This window comes from Arachis ipaensis, chromosome B9, assembly GCF_059453495.1.
Source record: "Arachis ipaensis isolate K30076 ecotype BB chromosome B9, ASM5945349v1, whole genome shotgun sequence".
In the NCBI taxonomy this organism is placed as follows: Eukaryota; Viridiplantae; Streptophyta; class Magnoliopsida; order Fabales; family Fabaceae; genus Arachis; species Arachis ipaensis.
Genome location: NC_142444.1, coordinates 50,378,708 through 50,397,380, shown reverse-complemented (window position 1 = coordinate 50,397,380; position 18,673 = coordinate 50,378,708). Strand labels below are relative to the sequence as shown.

The window sequence follows — 18,673 nt, the reverse complement described above, 5'->3', positions numbered from 1 at the left end:
GTTAGTGACTAGAGAGCCATCCAACAGTAAACCCAATTACAATCTCTCTTTTGAGTATTCCAACTCAAGGGTTCCTTTCAATCAACTCCCCATCAAGTTAGGGGACTACTCACTCATTGTGAATATGGAACACATAACATAGGAAAGGGAATTAAAGAAATACATGATAAATAAACTCAAAGGAATCAATTAAAAATAAAAGTAACTCTTGTATTAATAAATTCTAAAATAATCTAATAGTAAAATTGAGTAAATTAAAGGACATGGAAGAGTAAAGCCAAGTAAAGAAAACGAACTAGAATGACGAAGTCTTGATGAGGTAATAACTCTTCTCGATATCCCAATGCAAAGAACAATAGAAAATAAAATCCTAAGAACTATGAGTGTGTAGAGCGAAAAACCTAGAGGAGGAGTAAAACTAGATCTAAAAACTAAAACTGTGTAGAATGAATGTTGTCTTTTGTTTCTGCATGTTCTCTGGCTCTAGTCTGCTTTTTCAGGCCGAAAACTGGGTCAAAACAGGGTCCAAAATCGCCCCTAGCGAATTCTGCAGATTATGCAGATCGCGCATGTCACGCGATCACGTCATTCATGTGAACGCGTCATGCGGCGTTTAGCTTTGCCACGCGGGCGTGTCGTCAACGCCTCCACGTCACTTGTGCTATTCCAATCCGCGCGGTCACGTGAGCCATGCGACCGCGTCACTGCGATTTCCTCTCTTTTGCGCGGTCGCGTGAGCCATGCGGCCGCGTCACTTCTCGCTGGTCATCTCCTTAATTTCTTGTGTTCCTTCCATTTTTGCAAGCTTCCTTTCCAATCTCCAACTCATTCATGCCCTATAAAGCCTGAAACACTTAACACACAGATCACGGCATCGAATGGAATAAAGGAGAATTGAAATACATAATTAAAAGTCTCTAGGAAGCAAGTTTTCAATCATGTAATAATTTTAGGAAGGAAATATAAATGCATGCTAATCATATGAATAAGTGGGTAAAGATCATGATAAAACCACACAATTAAACACATTATAAACCATAAAATAGTGGTTTATCAGTGCTCGACATCGCCATCCCCAAAAATAGCCCCCTGGTCATGAAGCCGCTGGAGATCTGCCTCCATTATCAGGACGGCGTCCCCCAAACATCAGAGGTCACCCAATAATAGAGGGGGGACTGATGGAGGAAAAATGTCGGTAAAGATTTTCACAAAAATATCGCGTTGCAAGTATTGTCTAAACCGACAATTAAACCTCAGTCAAAATTTAATTTGTTTGTCACAATACAAACCCAATAAAAATAGACCGAAGTATTTAAATCTCCGGTCATCTCTCAAGAAATTGCAGGGAAGTATTTTTACTATTGGTTAAGGGAAAGTATATTTTTGGGTTTTGAAATAAGGAACAAGTAATGTAAATAACAAGGAAGTAAAATAACAACTAAGAAAAAGTCCTAGCAAGGATTGAAAGTTAGAATTCCTATCCTCATTATCATCATCAATTGTAATGGTAATTATCTTTTTCTCTCACTTAGTTAACCTCTAACAATTGAAGGTAAGTCAAGTGAGTAATTCGACTTGAGTTCACAAGTCCTAATCAAAGATTAGAGTTAGTGAAGCTTAAGTCAAGTAGCAATTTTCAATCACCAATCAACAAGGGACTTTGACAACTCAAGAGTCTCCAAATTATTCAATCCAAGCTAAGAACATAAAAAGCTAACTTAAAATTCAACCAAGCATTTTATCAAACACTTGGAAGGCACAAAATAAAAGCATGGAAAATTAACAAGGAATAATAAAACCTAAAACTAACAATTGTAAGCATTCAATAATAACAAACGAAGAAATGAGCAATAAATATGAAATACCTCAAATTGCATTAAATAGAAAATTAAATCTAACATGAAGAGTTCATAAATTAGATGGGCAAAACAAAGGAATCAATAAGTAGATAACTAAAGTGCTAAAACAAGTAAGAGTAGAAGAAAATTAAATTAAACTAAGATAGAAATCTGAAATTGAGAAGAACTAAAAGGAACCTTAAAACCTAGAGAGAGGAGAGAGTCTCTCTCTCTCTAGAAAACTACATCTAAAACCTAACTAATGTGAATGAAAGTGTGAATGAATGATTCCTCCCCATCCAGCTTCACTCTGCAGCCTCTAAGCTTCACTTTCGGGCTTGAAACTAGGCCAAAAGCAGCCCAGAAATAGCCCCCAGCGTCTTCTGTGTAATGCAGCACGTGGCGCTATGTCACGCGTACGCGTCAGTCACGCGTACACGTCGCTGTGCGACTTCGCTGGTCACGCTTACGCGTTAGTCATGCGTACGCGTCGCTGTAAAATGCTCCAAGTCACGCATACACGTCAGCCATGCGTGCGCATCACTCCTCGCTTCTCAGCTCCTTAGTTTCTTGTGTTCCTTCCACTTTAAGATGCTTCCTCTTCATCCTTTAAGCCATTCATGCCCTGTAAACCTGAAAACACTTAACACACAAATCACGGCATCGAATGGTAACAAAGAAGAATTAAAAATTGACAATTTAAAGGCCAAAGAAGCATGTTTTCAACAATAGCACAAAATTAGGAAGGAAAATGTAAAACACGTAATTTATATGAATAAATGTGAGAATAATTGATAAAATCCGCTCAATTCAGCATAAAATGTACCACGAAATAGTGGTGCATCAAATCTCCACACACTTAAACATTAGCATGTCCTCATGCTAAGCTCAAGAGAAGCTATAAAGAGTGAAGAGGAATGATAAAACTTATGAAATGCAACCTATCTATATGAATACAACTAAATGCAAAATGCTTTTGCCTACTTGGTTAAAAGTAAACAAGTTCTCCAAGACAAAGATAAATCAGATTCCACTAATTCAAATCACACAATAAGAGATAAGTATACTTGTAAGAAGAGAGCTCATGAAAGCCGAAAACACAGAATCAAGCATTGAACCCTGACTGAAAGTATATACACTCTAATCGCTCAGGTATTTAAGGTTCGTTTCTCTCAATTCCCCTCTAGTCATGCTTTCTAAAACTTTGTTCTTCATCTAACCAATCAACAAATATTAAGTGTACCAATGCAAACATCATGAGGGCTTTTCAAGGTTGTAATGGGGCTAAGGTAAGGGTGAGGATATATGTATGGCCAAGTGAGCTATAATTTGAATCTTTGACTAACCTAAGTTCTCACCTAACACATACACACACTCTATATAATTCTAAAATCATGCTTAGCTACCCAAATGCTCACTTTTTCATATTTTCGCACACTCATATATCAATTTTAATTCCATCACATATGCGTTGATCTTTTTATTAGACTTAACATCGGGGTAATTTTGTCCCCTATTCATTTATTCCTTCTCTCTTTTTTTTTTCTTTTCTTCTTTTTTTTATATTTTTTTTCTTTTTGTTTTTCCCCCTTTCTTTTTATATAATTGAAAGCATAATATATTAATGCATATGGTTTCTCTAATTTCACATGAGCAGCACCCAAATTCTCAATATTTGTCAATAAAACAATACACATTCTTATCAACCAATGTTCCCACATTTTCCCACACTTAGTTGACACACACTCACTATCTTAAGCTAACCAAAGATTCAAATAGGGTAATTAATTATTTTTCCGCTTAAGGCTAGTGATGTGGTAATATAAAGAACAAATGGGGGTTAAAAAGGCTCAAAGTGGCAAACAAAGGTAAATAAAATGGTAGGCTATTTGGGATAAGTGAGCTATAATCAAATGATGACCTCAATCACATAAATGCATGAATATACACTAAATAATGGACATATAGAATGGAACAAACTAAAGATTGCAATCATAGAGAAGAAACACACAAGAATAAAAATTATGGTTAAATAATGTAACCATATAATGAAGCTCAAAATCTCACAGGTTGTGCGTTCTTAGCTTTAAACCATGTTCCAAATTAAAATCTTCAAATAAGTTTAACACAAATTTTAATTCGAATTAGTGAAATGCTATAAAATAGTGTCTTGAAAGGAAAATCATTACTTGAACCAAGTAAGGCATAAATGCAAGCAACTAACTACACATGCAATCTATTATGCAATACAACAACTAACTAGCAAGGGAAATTAAAAATTGGTGTTAAAAAGAAGGTAACTAACCTATGGAAGTCGGTATCGACCTCCCCACACTTAAAGATTGCACCATCCTCGGTGCATGCAACAATGTGCAAGTGGACGGGTGGCTACAACTGACGCTTTTCTCCAAAGAGTGTGCGTAGGAACTTGTTTGTTGCCCCCTTTATAAGTTTTCCGTTTTCCTTCTTGGTGACCATCCTGAAAGAAGAGGAAAAGGAAGAAAAATAACCCGTAAACAAAGATATGAAAAGAAATAAAATATATGTGGGCTATTGCCAAATAATAAGGTTCTCAACTATATGGTAGCTACAACATGTAAGCGAGAAAACAATAGAAGCAAATGGCATGTCAAGTGAATAGCAGACAAGTCAAGAAGCACCAAAATAATGCAAGAAAAATGCAACAGTTAAAGAAGAACATTTAACACCAATGAAAAAATAATAACTTAGAAAAGAAAATAAAAACATGAACAAAACTAAAATGCAATAAAGAAAAGTATGCAAATGTAATATGTAAAAGAAAATAAAAGAGAATAAGGATGAGAGGTTAAAGAAATAAAGAAGAAGAAAGTAAGAAAGGAGGAAGAAAGAATAAGAAAGGGGAGAAGAAAGAAGTAAAATGGAAAACGGGACGCGACGTGCGCGCATGCATCACGCATACGCGTGAAAACAGAAATAGCCATTTGACGCGTAAGCGTCACCCACGCGTACGCGTGGATTGCGCAAAATGAACACTGATGCGTGAGCGTCGGTCACGCGTACGCGTGACTACTTGCGCGATTCCAGCACAGTGGCAGCCCAACTCTCTGTTCAATTACCAAATGACGCTGATTTTTTCACTCCACGCGTATGCGTCGTGAACGCTTACACGTGGATGGGAAAAAATGCAGGTCACGCGTACGCGTGGATCACGCGTACGCATGGGTCACATGTACGCGTGGGGTGGTTTGTGCACCATGCACTCCTCCCGGGTCGTTCCATCATAACTCTCTGTTCATTTTTTATAAAGGGCGAACCTCCATACGACGCGTGCACGTCGCTGACGCTTACGCGTCGGGGACACTTTTTTTTTATAATGCAAAATAGATGTACTTATGCAGAACTGGAAATTAATACTGATAAAAATAAAATAGAACTAATAAAAAGGGAAGATCATACCATGGTGGGTTGTCTCCCACCTAGCACTTTTAGTTATTGTCCTTAAGTTGGACATTTTGTGAGTTCCTTGTCATGGTGGCTTATGCTTGAATTTATCTTGAAACTTCCACCAATGCTTAGACTTCCAATAAGCTCCGACATTCCTAAGTGAGTTCACCAAGCTTTGACAAAGTTCTTCACAAACTAAGGGCTCCCAAAGTTGATCCTCATATATTCCTAGATCCCAAATCTTGTTTCTACACCCGTCTTGAATTTGATCATCTTTGTTTTAACCGGGTGACAAGCACTCCGAATTCTCTATGAGGTACCAAACTCTTCCCTTAGATCCCACCAAGTGATCACTAGTCCAACCCTTGCATCTAGCTCTTGAAATCTCAACCTTGATGAGTCGTGATTTGCAACTCCAACCACTAAACATTCTTCTCTTACACTTCATTCCACAAAGCCTCCTAAGTTGGCCATCCGTTTCAAGAATACCATACTCAAGTGGGACGGTAAAGCGAATAGAGATAAGTCTTACCCACTCGAATGAAGGAGTAGACGGCTACCTAGGTAGAGAAGTTTCCAACGTTCTTGACAAAGCATACTCAACTTCTGTCCAACCTTTCCGAAGGACTTCCACTTCCACATCATTCTCAAACTCACTTAGAGAAGGTTCTTCGTACCCAAGGAGTTTACTTGCGGATGTAAATTCATCACTAGGAAGACTTGATTCATGATCATTGATGAGTCCATATTTGTTGGTATATTTTGACTCAAATTGGATGGATTCTAGCACATGAACTCACACTTAAGCACCAAAATAGCATACTTTTGTGTTTTCTCTCTAGATTGTACCTAAATGTAAAAACATGCTCTTTTGTGCTTATTTTGACTAATTTTATTCCATTTACCTTTCATTCGATACCTTGATGTTATTTGTGAGTGATTTCAGATGAATAAGGTAGGAATGGCTTGGTGGGAATGGAAGAGGAGCATGCAATTGGGAGAAAACATGAAGCAAACAAAGGAGGAGAGCTCAGCCATGCGTGCGTGCGCACAAGGATGCGTGCGTGCACACAACCACCTATGCGTACGCACAAGAACCCAAGAAGAGCAAATCCAGAGCATCGCGAAGTGTGTGTGCGCACAACCCTCTGTGCGTACGCACAAGTGCAAATTCGGCGAAGTGTGCGGACGCACACATCTGTGCGTCCGCACAGGTACCAGCACATGCATCCATTAAAAAGTCACGTGCTATGCAGTTTTGGGGGGTCTCTAGGCCCATTTCTGAAGTGCTGAAGGCTGGTTGAGAGGCTATATTAAGGGCATATCAACACATAACAAAGAGAGCCATCTTAGAATAGGAAAATTACATTTTAGGAGTAGTTTTAGGGTAGTTTAGGTTAGGTTTTCTTTCAATTCTCTCTTAGGGTTTGTAGCATTTCATAGTTCAACTTTGGTCTTGGATTTTACTATCTCATTGTAAGTATTTCTTTAATTTCTCTTTTAATTACATTACTTGTTCTACACTTTCATCTATTTTCATTTCTCTTTTCAATATATGCATAGTTTGCAATTTTGGTTTTCTAGTTGTTGAATCTGATGTTTGATGGCTTTTATATGTTTGTTTGAGTTGCCTTTATTGATTGTGATCATTTATGGTTCATAGCTTTCCTTAATTTACTAATTTTGCCATGTTTTATGTTTATGCCCACTATGTGTTTGATGAAATACCAATTTTGATTATGAGGTAATTTCCATCCCTTGGCTTGGGGGAAATGAGTGTATGGATTACTAGAGCCATAATGTCCAACATTTAGTGATAATTCTTGGGTTGTTAATTGTTCTTGTTCCCACTAACGCTAATTTGTTGCTAAGGTAATTAGCAAGCAAGCTAAGATTTGTGGGTTAAGAACACTTATTCTCATTTAACTTACTCTCCGATGTGAGGATTGACTTAGTGAGATTAATGCATCATAATTATCATAGTTGTGGTTATGGCAAGGAAGGGATTCCATAACTCATCCCAAGTCAAGGTTTCATTTATGTTTGAACCACTTTTCCATTACTTTTTAGCCTTACTTGTTTATATTACATACATAGTTCTTTTGTTCTTTTATTACTTCATTAATTGCAATTTTGTCTTGTTCTTTAATTCCTTTATTTTGTTTTCTTTCAATTATTGAAAACCACTTTGATTCTCACAACCAAAATTGTGTGCACTCTTTGGCATTAGTTCCTCGGGAGAACGACCCGGCTTAAAACTCCCGGTTTATATTTGCTTTGAATTGTGATATCTTTTGGATTGAATTTTGATTGAGAGGATCCGTTGCCGGTTTAGACTATACTCACAACGGAATTACTTTATCTAGCTTTTCGAATTGGCATAAATTCTCTTCTATCAATCATCATCACCAAGGGAACTTGCTTCTTGATCTATCCCATCCAATTCTTCATAGGGAATATGCCATGGAGGTTGTGCACTAACCTCCTTGACATCAATTTCAATCTTCTTGGAGGAATACTCTATAACTCTTGATTCCCATGGAGGTTCGGCATCTCCTAAGTCTTCAACCACTTCTTCTTCTTCAACTATTACGGCTTCCTCCACTTGTTCTAATACAAAGTCACGTTCCTCATTGTCTACCGGAGTTTCTAGTGTCTCCTTTATACTACGCTCTTTTATTGATTCTCCACATGTAGCCATGGGAGTACTTTGAGTGTCAAAACGCAGAGAGGCTAAATTACCTACTACCTCGGTCAAGGTAGCTACAAACTCTAGTGTTGTCCTTTGCATCTCTCTTTGCTCTTGAAGAAGAACTCTTAGAGTGTCATCATTAGAGATTGGAGTGGATATGAGGGTTCATTGCTTGGGAGAAAAGGTTCATGATAAGAAGGTGGTTCATTATGATAAGGATATGGCGGTCCAACACTCTTTATCTGTTCCTCTTGTTGCACAACACACTTCAATCCCTTGTTCTCAAGTTGAGATATGTTAGCCATGAGAGCTTCGTGTACTTTTCAGCTTTCCTCTCGCTCCATTTGATGGATGGTTGCTTGAAGTTGATCCATTACTTCCTTGAGACGATCTTTTGACTCTTGTTTTGCTTGGATAGCATAATTAGAATCGTATTGCTCTTGGATTGATGGATATGGACATGATGTATATGGAGGTGGTGGTTCTTGGGAGTAATTTTGTTGGAATGTGGGTGGCTCTATGTATGGCTCATATGGTTCATAAGGTGGTTGGTATGGTGGATAAGGGTTACGATCGTATGAAGGTGTTTGGTAAAACGGGGCTTGCGAGTATGGTGGTTAAAAGCTATGTGGAGGAGGGGGTTCATAGGCATATGGTGGGGTTGTTGATTGTCATGAATAGGTCCACCATAACTATTGTCTTGGTATGCATCATAGAATGGTTGTTGCTCATGGTGCATTGGAGGAGGTTGTTGCCAAGAGGGTTGATCAAATCCTTGTGGCTCCTCCCATCATTGATTGTTCCATCCTTGATGCAAGCCTTCATTGTAATCTTCACTTCCTAGAACATAATTATAACCATACTCATAGCCAAAGGGATGAGAATTCATAGTAGCAAACAAAAAATAAAAACTAATAAAAATAAGCAACAAAGTCCTAAACTAACAAAAACTAACAAACAAGCAAAAGGTAAATATATACAATAACCAATAATAAGGCACACGTTTGCAATTCCTCGGCAACGGCGCCAAAAATTTGATGGAGGAAAAATGTCGGTAAAGATTTTCACAAAAATATCGTGTTGCAAGTATAGTCTAAACCGACAATTAAACCTCAGTCAAAATTTAATTCGTTTGTCACAATACAAACCCAATAAAAATAGACCGAAGTATTTAAACATCGGGTCGTCTCTCAAGGAATTGCAGGGAAGTGTTTTTAGTATTGGTTATGAGAAAGTATATTTTTAGGTTTTGAAATAAGGAACAAGTAATGTAAATAACAAGGAAGTAAAATAACAACTAAGAAAAAGTCCTAGCAAGGATTGAAAGTTAGAAGTCCTATCCTCATTATCATCATCAATTGTGATGGTAATTGTCTTTTGCTCTCACTTAGTTAACCTCTAACAATTGAAGGTAAGTCAAGTGAGTAATTCGACTTGAGTTCACAAGTCCTAATCAAATATTAGAGTTAGTGAAGCTTAAGTCAAGTAGCAATTTTCAATCACCAATCAACAAGGGACTTTGACAACTCAAGAGTCTCCAAATTATTCAATCCAAGCTAAGAACATAAAAATCTAACTTAAAATCTAACCAAGCATTTTATCAAACACTTGGAAGGCACAAAATAAAAGCATAGAAAATTAACAAGGAATAATAAAACCTAAAACTAACAATTGCAAGCATTCAATAATAACAAATGAAGAAAGGAGCAATAAATATGAAATACCTCAAATTGCATTAAATAGAAAATTAAATCTAACATGAAGAGTTCATAAATTAAATGGGCAAAACAAAAGAATCAATAAGTAGATAACTAAAGTGCTAAAACAAGTAAGAGTATAAGAAAACTAAATTAAACTAAGATAGAAATCTGAAATTGAGAAGAACTAAAAGGATCCCTAAAACCTAGAGAGAGGAGAGAGCCTCTCTCTCTAGAAAACTACATCTAAAACCTAACTAATGTGAATGAATGATTTCTCCCCATCCAACTCCACTCTGCAGCCTCTAAGCTTCACTTTGGGCTTGAAACTGGGCCTAAAGCAGCCCAGAAATCGCCCCCAGCGTCTTCTGTGCTTGTCACGTGTACGCGTTAGTCACACGTACGTGTCAGTCACGCGTACGCGTAGCTGTAAAATACTCCAAGTCACATATACACGTCAGCCATGCGTGCGTGTCGCTCCTCGCTTCTCAGCTCCTTAGTTTCTTGTGTTCCTTTCACTTTAAGATGCTTCCTCTTCATCCTTCAAGCCATTCATGCCCTCTAAACCTGAAAAAACTTAACACACAGATCACTACATCGAATGGTAATAAAGGAGAATAAAAAATTGACAATTTAAAGGCCAAAGAACCATGTTTTCAACCATAGTACCAAATTAGGAAGGAAAATGTAAAACACACAATTTATATGAATAAGTGTGAGAATAATTGATAAAATCCGCTCAATTCAGCATAAAATGTACCACGAAATAGTGGTGCATCAGGGACGCCCCCTGTCGGAATCACCGGAGCACCCACACCCTCCCTTCTCCGCTGAGACATGCCCAAAACAGAAGGAGCACAACCATCAGCCTACCAAAGCTACACGACAAAAAACTATGGAAGAAAGAAAAGACTCTACCATCTATCGAAAACTAAGCCTGCAGTGGTGCTCATCCTCCCCCAAAATAAAACTACAACCCTCATTTTCAGAAAAACAGTGCTAAAAGAAGTACCAAATGCAACCCCAACGCAGGAAAACAAAAGTAAAAATGAAAGACATGGAAAAAGAATACCAACCTGATAAAAGCCGCTGGCAAAAATGGGAGCAGAGCAGAGAGACAGCGCGAATATAGAGCCAAAATGCGCAGATGAAGAACAAAGTAGGAAAAAGTGAAGAGGATATGAAACTAGGAAGACTGGAAAAATGAAACAGACGAGGAAAGAAAAAGCAAAAGACCAAAACGGCTGTGAAGAATGAAAAAACCAAAAATGCCCTCAGCAACCAACAAACATAGAAGGGCAAAACTGGGAAGGCAACCCAAGCGCCCCCTCCTGGCAATAAATGCTCTCTTTAAAAATGCAACTGATAACATACATTGGAAAACAAAACAAGCGCAAAAAGACGGAAAGATCACACCCACTGCAACACGGACTACGAGGCTGACAAACCCTACAAACTGACCCATTCTAAGACCCGACGCGCCGCCTCTCTGCCACAGGCAGGCCCGTCGAGCAAATCCCTGAGAACCTTATCTCTCGTTCTGACAAATCAAGGAAGGCCATGAACTGCCAAAACCGTATCCTCTAGCGATGAAGACCGACCTTGTTCACTCTCCCGCTGCGGAGACAACTGTTACGGACCCGGCCCACGACTATTCCGTACCCAGAATAGCCTCCGAACCCGACTACCTGGGTCCAAACCACACCGCTCTTCTAGAAGGCCTGTAACCGACCCACTAAGAGCTTCTAACCAACAATCAAATTCAAATATCTCCCTTATCTTAACCAAATAAGATAAGATAGACAATCACCATCACCTATATAAAGAGGAGCCCCAGGCCCCCTCAGGTACGACATTCACTCTACATATCTTATACCTCTGAGATCCATTCTGACTTAAGCGTCGGAGTGTCTTTGCATGTACCACTCCCATTGCTTCAGTCGAAGGATCCGGCATCCATCCCGACCCAAAAAGTTCCCGATCCATCTCTCAACCCGTATCGGACACATCTTATACATCATCATTATTATTATTATTATTATTATTATTATTATTATTATTATTATTATTATTATTATTATTATTATTATTATTATTACATACTTATCATAATAATGAACAAATATTGGATATTAAAGAGATGGATAAATAATGAAAAAAATTAGATATTAAGTAAATGGATAAACAATGAGAAAAAACAATAAAAAAAAATAATAATCAAGGAGATTGATAAACGATTTTAATTGTATGATTGAGTAACTGAAAAATAAATTAATGATAGATTATTCACCAATTTATAATCTTAATATTAAAAGAGATAATATTAGAGTATCTAAATTAAAATAAAAACTTAAAAATTGAAGATAGAATTTTAAAGATAGAGTAAAGGACAAATAGGTCTCTAACCTTTTTTTTCGCGGACATTTTCGTCCCTAACCACGTCAGGGACTTAAAAGTATTTTTCAATAGTTAATGACAAAAATGTCTGCGAAAAAAAAGATCAGGGACCTATTTATCTTTTACTCATAAAATAAAATATAATTTATTCTCTCAAATTCATTTTTTGTAAAAAAAAAAACTGAATTCGTTTTAATATTCTATTTATTTAAATTCGTCCGCATATTTTAGAGAAACACGTAAAAATTGGAGATTTCCAGTTAATTCATGCCAAAAAAATTTAGCTTGTTTTTACAAAAAATTTAGTTAAAATATATTTTTTAAAATAAATTTAAGTCACTGTTAATAAAAATTTTAATTTTTTTAATAATATATAGTAATGTTAACAACTTGAACTTTTATATTTTTTTATGTAAATTTTCTTAATTAAAAAATATATTTTTACAAATAATCCACATAAAAGTTTAAAACTCACTCCTAACAAATTTCTATTTTATGTTTATTTTTGTTTTGAGAAAAACTGAAAGAGAGGCAAAATATAAAAATTGGGAAGGGGGAAGAAGCGCGGGAAGATTAGGGAATTATTCAACAATGGCATCACCCTTTGGATGGTACGGTCCTCTCATAGACCTCCGCGAAGCCTCTTCTCACATCGCCGATTTCGTTCAGCTTCTTGTTTTCGTTCACCGCTCCTTCCCCGTACACTACAAATCCTCCAAATCCGGCGACCTTATACGAACCGACATTCAGGTCGGCGACGATACGATGCCGTATTTCGGAGTAGCTCTCTGGCAGAACCAAATGGCTTCCAAGATCGCCGCTGGAGATCTTGTTTTGCTACAGAGTATGTATGATCATTCCATTAAGTATTTAGGGTTTCGAAATTCCAAATTACGGTTCTTATTTGACTGAACTTGAATTAATTTCCCCAATGATATAGCTATTTATGATGCATTTTGAGCTTGCAGATATGAAGATTGCAAAATATGGCAATGTTGTTGAGGCCAGAACCGTTCAGTGGTCTTCGCTGCTGTGCTTGGTTCACCCTTATGAATCACTTATTTCCAAGGGTTTGATCTTTTCCTTTCAAGTTCCTAAACTTGCTTAGTTTGTTAACTTGGAATTTGCCTGCGTAATTTGTGCAACCAATAAATAATTTTAGAATTGATGTTTAGACTCCTAGTACAAAAATTATCTGGCGGATCCATTTCTTGCTCAACAAGTTTTCAGTTTTTGCAATTTTGGTTCGTGCAGGTGTAGAAGAGTTGATGACAGGTTGCCGTGTTGGGGCAACAGCAAAAGATAAGCTCAGGAGTGTCGTTATGTGGGTGCAGCAGTATCGATCGACTATCTGTAACATCAAGCTGTGGTCCGATCAAGTACTTGCGTCGCCCTCAAAGGTTTGAAATTACTGTTTGTTGATTCAGCAGGCTGCATGTTTATTGGAGCTCTTTTGGTTGTTGAAGCTTTTTTCAGGAGCATTTCTTTTTTCATTTCATGATTATATATCTGCATTAGTTCCATGTTTATTTTGTGATTTCCTAAAATCAGTGGATGAATGATTATTTAGGATCAGCACAACAGAGATCCATTGCTTCATTGCTTTTAGTAAGGAGTAATGTCAAGTGGAAAATCACCTAAGACAAAGGAAGGGGGTGGGGGGAGAGAAAGAAAAAAAGTGGAAGGACATCCAATGAGTGCACTATTGGGCTCAGGGAATCATCTAGTGCATTTATCACTCTATATTTTATAGTTTGGAAGAAGTTACAACTTGTGCTGTAAGAAGATTGATTCAAATTTGCATAGAAATTTGTACTTTGGAAAATGAAAACAAATTAGGTAGGACAAAATACATGCTCCAAATATGAGTACTTCTCTTGGCTGCCTATTATTAATTTAGCATCTCCTCGTGTCATGTAATGTTTGACATGCGATATACCCTTTGTCGTGTTTTGTTGTCCTAAGTCAGTGCATTGGAAGTGAATATCCATTTGTATGATGTCATTAATAGTGTATCCTCTGATTTTATAGTGATTTCATTGTCCTATAAACACAATATTGGGAATTCAGATATGAGTTCTAAGTGAAATAGTGAATATGTGCATAAAAGAACAGATGGGGACTTTATAAGTGACTATAGGCAAGAAACCTTAAGCTTTATGCTTGAAATGTAGTGACCTATCTTATTTTGTTTATTGATATTTTATTTTATTTTATTTTTGACAGAAGTTTATACATTTCAACCTTTAGGTTTAAATTTTGGGCAAAACAACTTTTACTTCTAAAAGTTGACTTATTTCTCTTGGGAATGTTACTTCGATTAACATGCTTCATCCAATGCGGCACTGCTTAGATATACTGACGAACTACTGAATGTGATATATGCAGCAATTATATCTGTTTAAAAATTGGGAAGTTCTTGAGGAGAAACTGCCTCAGAATTGCTCTTCACTTATGGAAGTCTCTCAGCAGAAAACATCCTGCAAAGTAAGAGTCTGTGCATCTACTGCTGAAATTATTCCACTAGTGACACCAAGGAGTCTTGGTGATACCAAGAAAGATAATATTTTCATTAGCGAGAGACTTTGCAAAACCAAGGATAAAAGCTTAGTAGATGATCTCTTATGCATTGGCTGCCGGCTATGTGGTTTACCCTTAAATTCCGAGTACGAGTTTAAATGATTGTTGAAGCTTTTCTTGTTGTGCAAGCCAATAAGATTAGTGCTAATTATTCCTTTCTTTCAGATTTGAGAAAAATGCTACTTCACTAATCTGTTCAAAAAGTTCAAGCCGCCTTCATACAGTAGCCTTGATATATAGACCTTTCATGGTAAGCTTATATTCATACTCATTACATCATACTTGAAAGGACTAATATTTGATTTTGAGCATTAATTGACTTGACTTGGTGAATTTAGCTTGGTGAATTTAGTTTCACATGAAGCTAGAAAGTTATGACAAGTCCATAATAAATCCTATACATTTCAGCTAACTGTTAAAAAATAATACCAGCCAAATTGATAAAGCTTTATGCTTATTTGAGGTGCCTATAGTTTCTTAGTATCTGTGAATGTGTTTTGGCTTCCATTTTGTTTTATAATTACCATATGATAAAAGATAAAAACAAATGTTGTCATGCATGGGATTTTTAAAACGGAATTAAAAAATCTTTACACATCTCTAATGTTTGCTTATTGATGCAATTTTTGGCAGCTATATGTGTGGGATGAATCAGATTACATGCCAGTTCTTGTTAGGAACAAAGCTGCAGAGATCTTGTTTGGGAACATCAAGGCTGAAAAGGTGTATCTGAGTTATAGAGAACAAATGCTCAAAGATGTTGCTGGTCCTCAGAATAAATTCAAGGATGCTGCTGCAAGACTTGCTGGTAACATGAGAATTTCTGGGGAAGGACACTCGACCACTAATGTGTCTGATGCGAGTGAAAGGTTGCCATTGGAGGAAAAGCATCTTCCTGTTAAAATATTCAACATTTATGATGTCTGGTTAATCATTCTTAAACTGTTGTTGCGTCAAGGAAATAACAGTCCTCTAAAATTTGAGATCCTTGTTGACCCCCGCTTAAACGTTGATAATGGGAGATTTGAAATGATTTTTGCATCAATGCCATGTTTTGGACCCAAGTGATAACTATTAACTTTGCTATATCAGCTTTTGCACCTTCATAAGTGCAAATTCCATAATTCCAGTCATCCACTTTCAAAATTTAATTTACAAGAAAACCATTAAATCCAAAATCTGATAAAAACATGATCTTATTGTATATCATTACGTGTTCTGATAGTGCCGTACATTAGACATATTTGTAAGAGTAAAGTGATATAATTAGGTACTGGCTCAAGAGGAAATTAATGGAAGGTGGAAAAGTTATTTCTAAGTTATTTAACGAAGGACATAAGATTCTTCCGAACCTTGGTTGGTTATGCACAAGGAAAGAAGATCAAAACCTGATAATATTTCGATTGAGCTTTGGAAGGCCTTGGAGGAAAAGGCATCAATTGGTTAACCAAGTTTTTTTTATGAGATTTTAAGGTTAAATAAGATGTCTGATGAGTGGAGAAAGAGTACCTTGGTACCTATCTACAAAAATAAGGGGGATATACAAAGTTGCGGAAACTATAGAGAGATCAAACTTATGAGCCATACTATGAAGTTATGGGAAAGGGTGATAGAACGGAGGTTGAGAAAAGAGACACAAGTAACAGAGAACTAATTTGGATTTATACTAGGTAGATCCACTACCGAAGCGATATACCTGTTAAGAAGGATAATGGAGAGGTATTGTAGTAATAAAAGAGATCTACATATAGTGTTTATTGATTTGGAAAAAACGTACGATAGGGTGTCAATGGAGGTCTTATGGAAAGTTTTAGAAAAGAGGAGAGTAAGGATCACATATATTCGTGAAATTAAAGACATGTATGATGGGGTTACAACTAGTGTGAAGACTCAAGGTGGTGTGATAGAGAAATTTTCTATTGGTATAGGATCAGGTATCGTCCTTAAGTTCATACCTTTTCACATTAGTCTTGGAAGTACCCATAGAGCACATTCAAGAGCTTGTGCCATGGTGCATACTTTTTACCGATGATATTGTCCTTACGGGAGAGTCAAGGGAAGACCTAAATAAGAAGTTGGACTTATGGAGAGAAGCTCTAGAAGTGTATGGTCTGCGCATAAGCCGTAGTAAGACGGAATATATGAAATGTAAGTTCGGTCTGAGAAGGGAAAACCCTAATATAGAGATGAAGATTAGAGAAAACATCCTACGAAAAGTTAAAAGTTTTAAGTATCTTGGGTGCATCATACAGGATAATTGAGAGATTGAACAGGATGTAAATCATAGGATCCAAATAGGTTAGTCAAAATAGCGGAGTGCATCTGGTTTTATATGTGACAAAAAAGTGCCTTTAAAACTTAAAGGTAAATTCTATCGCACTGCTATAAGATTGGCTATGCTTTATGGTACGGAGTGTTGGGGAGCACGAACATAAATTGAGTATGGCAGAGATGAAGATGTTGAGATGGATGAGTGGTCATACGCGATTGGATAAAATAAGGAACGAAGATATAAGAGAGAGAGTTGGAGTAGCACCCATTGTGGAAAAGATGGTAGAATCGCATCTCAGGTGGTTTGGACATGTGAGAAGAAGACCGACAGAACACCCAATCAGGAGGGTGGATGAGATGGAAGATGGATAAGGGGTGAAAGGTAGAAGAACACCTAAAAAGACCATCCATGAGGTGGTCAAACGAGACCTATATACATGACAGAGTTCAATGGCGCCATTTGATTTATGTAGCCGACCCCACCTAATGGGACAAGACTTCGTTGTTGTTGTAAAGTGATATAATTAGGTTTACGATGATTGCAACTCTAATATAATTAGTCTTGAAGAAAAAAATATATATCAATTAAGTGTTTTACAATCGCAAACGGTGAATATATTGTTCTATCAATTCATCATGTAAAATTTGATGACGGTACTTATGCGTACCATTAACTACAGAGATGTATTTATTTATGAAAATATCATCACAAAAATAATTTTTGGAGTGAAATTTTACCTGCTTCGTAAGGATCCGCAGTGTATAGAGAGAAAATATGAGGATTATATAAAAACTCAAAAAATAACATGTTTCACTCTACCAAATAAAATCGTTCTTGTGCTCATGTGGTGGCAGAAAGATACGTCACTCTAGATAACAGAAAACATAGGCAATTTCATTTCGTTTCGCACTATCCATAAACGAAGAGATAATATGTCCACTGTTTGTTATTATGAAGAAATTAATTGGTATTTTTTTCATAGACTAATTAGACTGAAATTGAAATCCTTAGGAACCTAATTGTTATTTTACTCTATTTTTAAGCGACTCACAAGTAATAACCTCACAAATCAATGGTGATTACTAAGCTAAAGATCCTACTATGAAGGGGTATTTGAAAAAAACAAGCCAAGTTTCATGAAACAAAGGTCAAGCATATAACCTTAGAGCAGAATGATCAAGCTGATGCCCTCTCCAAGATAGCCAATACAAAGCCGGAGACAATAATAAAATCCTGATTCAAGAAACACTACAATCACTTTCAGTATCAAAAGAAGTCAACAAGACGAACATCCTCACAATCTAAGGATGGATAACTCCAAGCATTGAATATATCAAATTCAAAATCCATCCTCAAGAGTAAAGGGAGACAAAGAGATTAATGAAAGAAGCTCAACACTACACCTTTAGTTTGTAATATTCTCTATAAAAGAGAAATCTCAACACCTCTATCAAAGTACATCCCGTCTTCGAATACAAGAGGTTCTAGATGAAACTCACAGTGGAATCTATGGAATTCATCTGGGGGTAGGTCACTGGCAAAAAGGTGTTACGAGCTGACTTCTACTAACCGGCTTTTCAGAGTCCACACAAATGCTATAAGCATATGAAACAACTCAAACTTCCACAGAAGAATCTCCCTTTCAACATACATATGGCACAGAAGCCATGATTCCCACCGACATAAATAATGAAAAACCAAGGGTAACATTCTGCAATGAAGTCGAAGCACAAAAGAAGAACTCGACCTCCTTTCAGAAATTTGAGATCAA

At 36.8% G+C, this 18,673-nt stretch overlaps 1 protein-coding gene across 1 annotated transcript; it reads left to right on the top strand.

The window, feature by feature from the left end:
* The first annotated feature begins 12,578 nt into the window (after positions 1-12,578).
* Positions 12,579-15,900, top strand: LOC107616928 (uncharacterized). The gene is made up of 6 exons (XM_016318800.3): positions 12,579-12,894; positions 13,019-13,120; positions 13,305-13,450; positions 14,439-14,716; positions 14,796-14,880; positions 15,264-15,900. The coding sequence occupies exons 1-6, from the start codon at positions 12,642-12,644 to the stop codon at positions 15,696-15,698; spliced, it is 1,299 nt and encodes a 432-aa protein (XP_016174286.1). The 5' UTR covers positions 12,579-12,641; the 3' UTR covers positions 15,699-15,900.
* Positions 15,901-18,673: the final 2,773 nt, after the last annotated feature.

Bases quoted from the DNA above. Each gene is read 5' to 3' on its own strand.
- LOC107616928 (XM_016318800.3), top strand. From the start codon at position 12,642: ATGGCATCACCCTTTGGATGGTACGGTCCTCTCATAGACCTCCGCGAA. The intron at 13,451-14,438 runs GTTTGAAATTAC...TGATATATGCAG, and splicing joins TACTTGCGTCGCCCTCAAAG to CAATTATATCTGTTTAAAAA. The intron at 14,717-14,795 runs GTACGAGTTTAA...CCTTTCTTTCAG, and splicing joins GGTTTACCCTTAAATTCCGA to ATTTGAGAAAAATGCTACTT.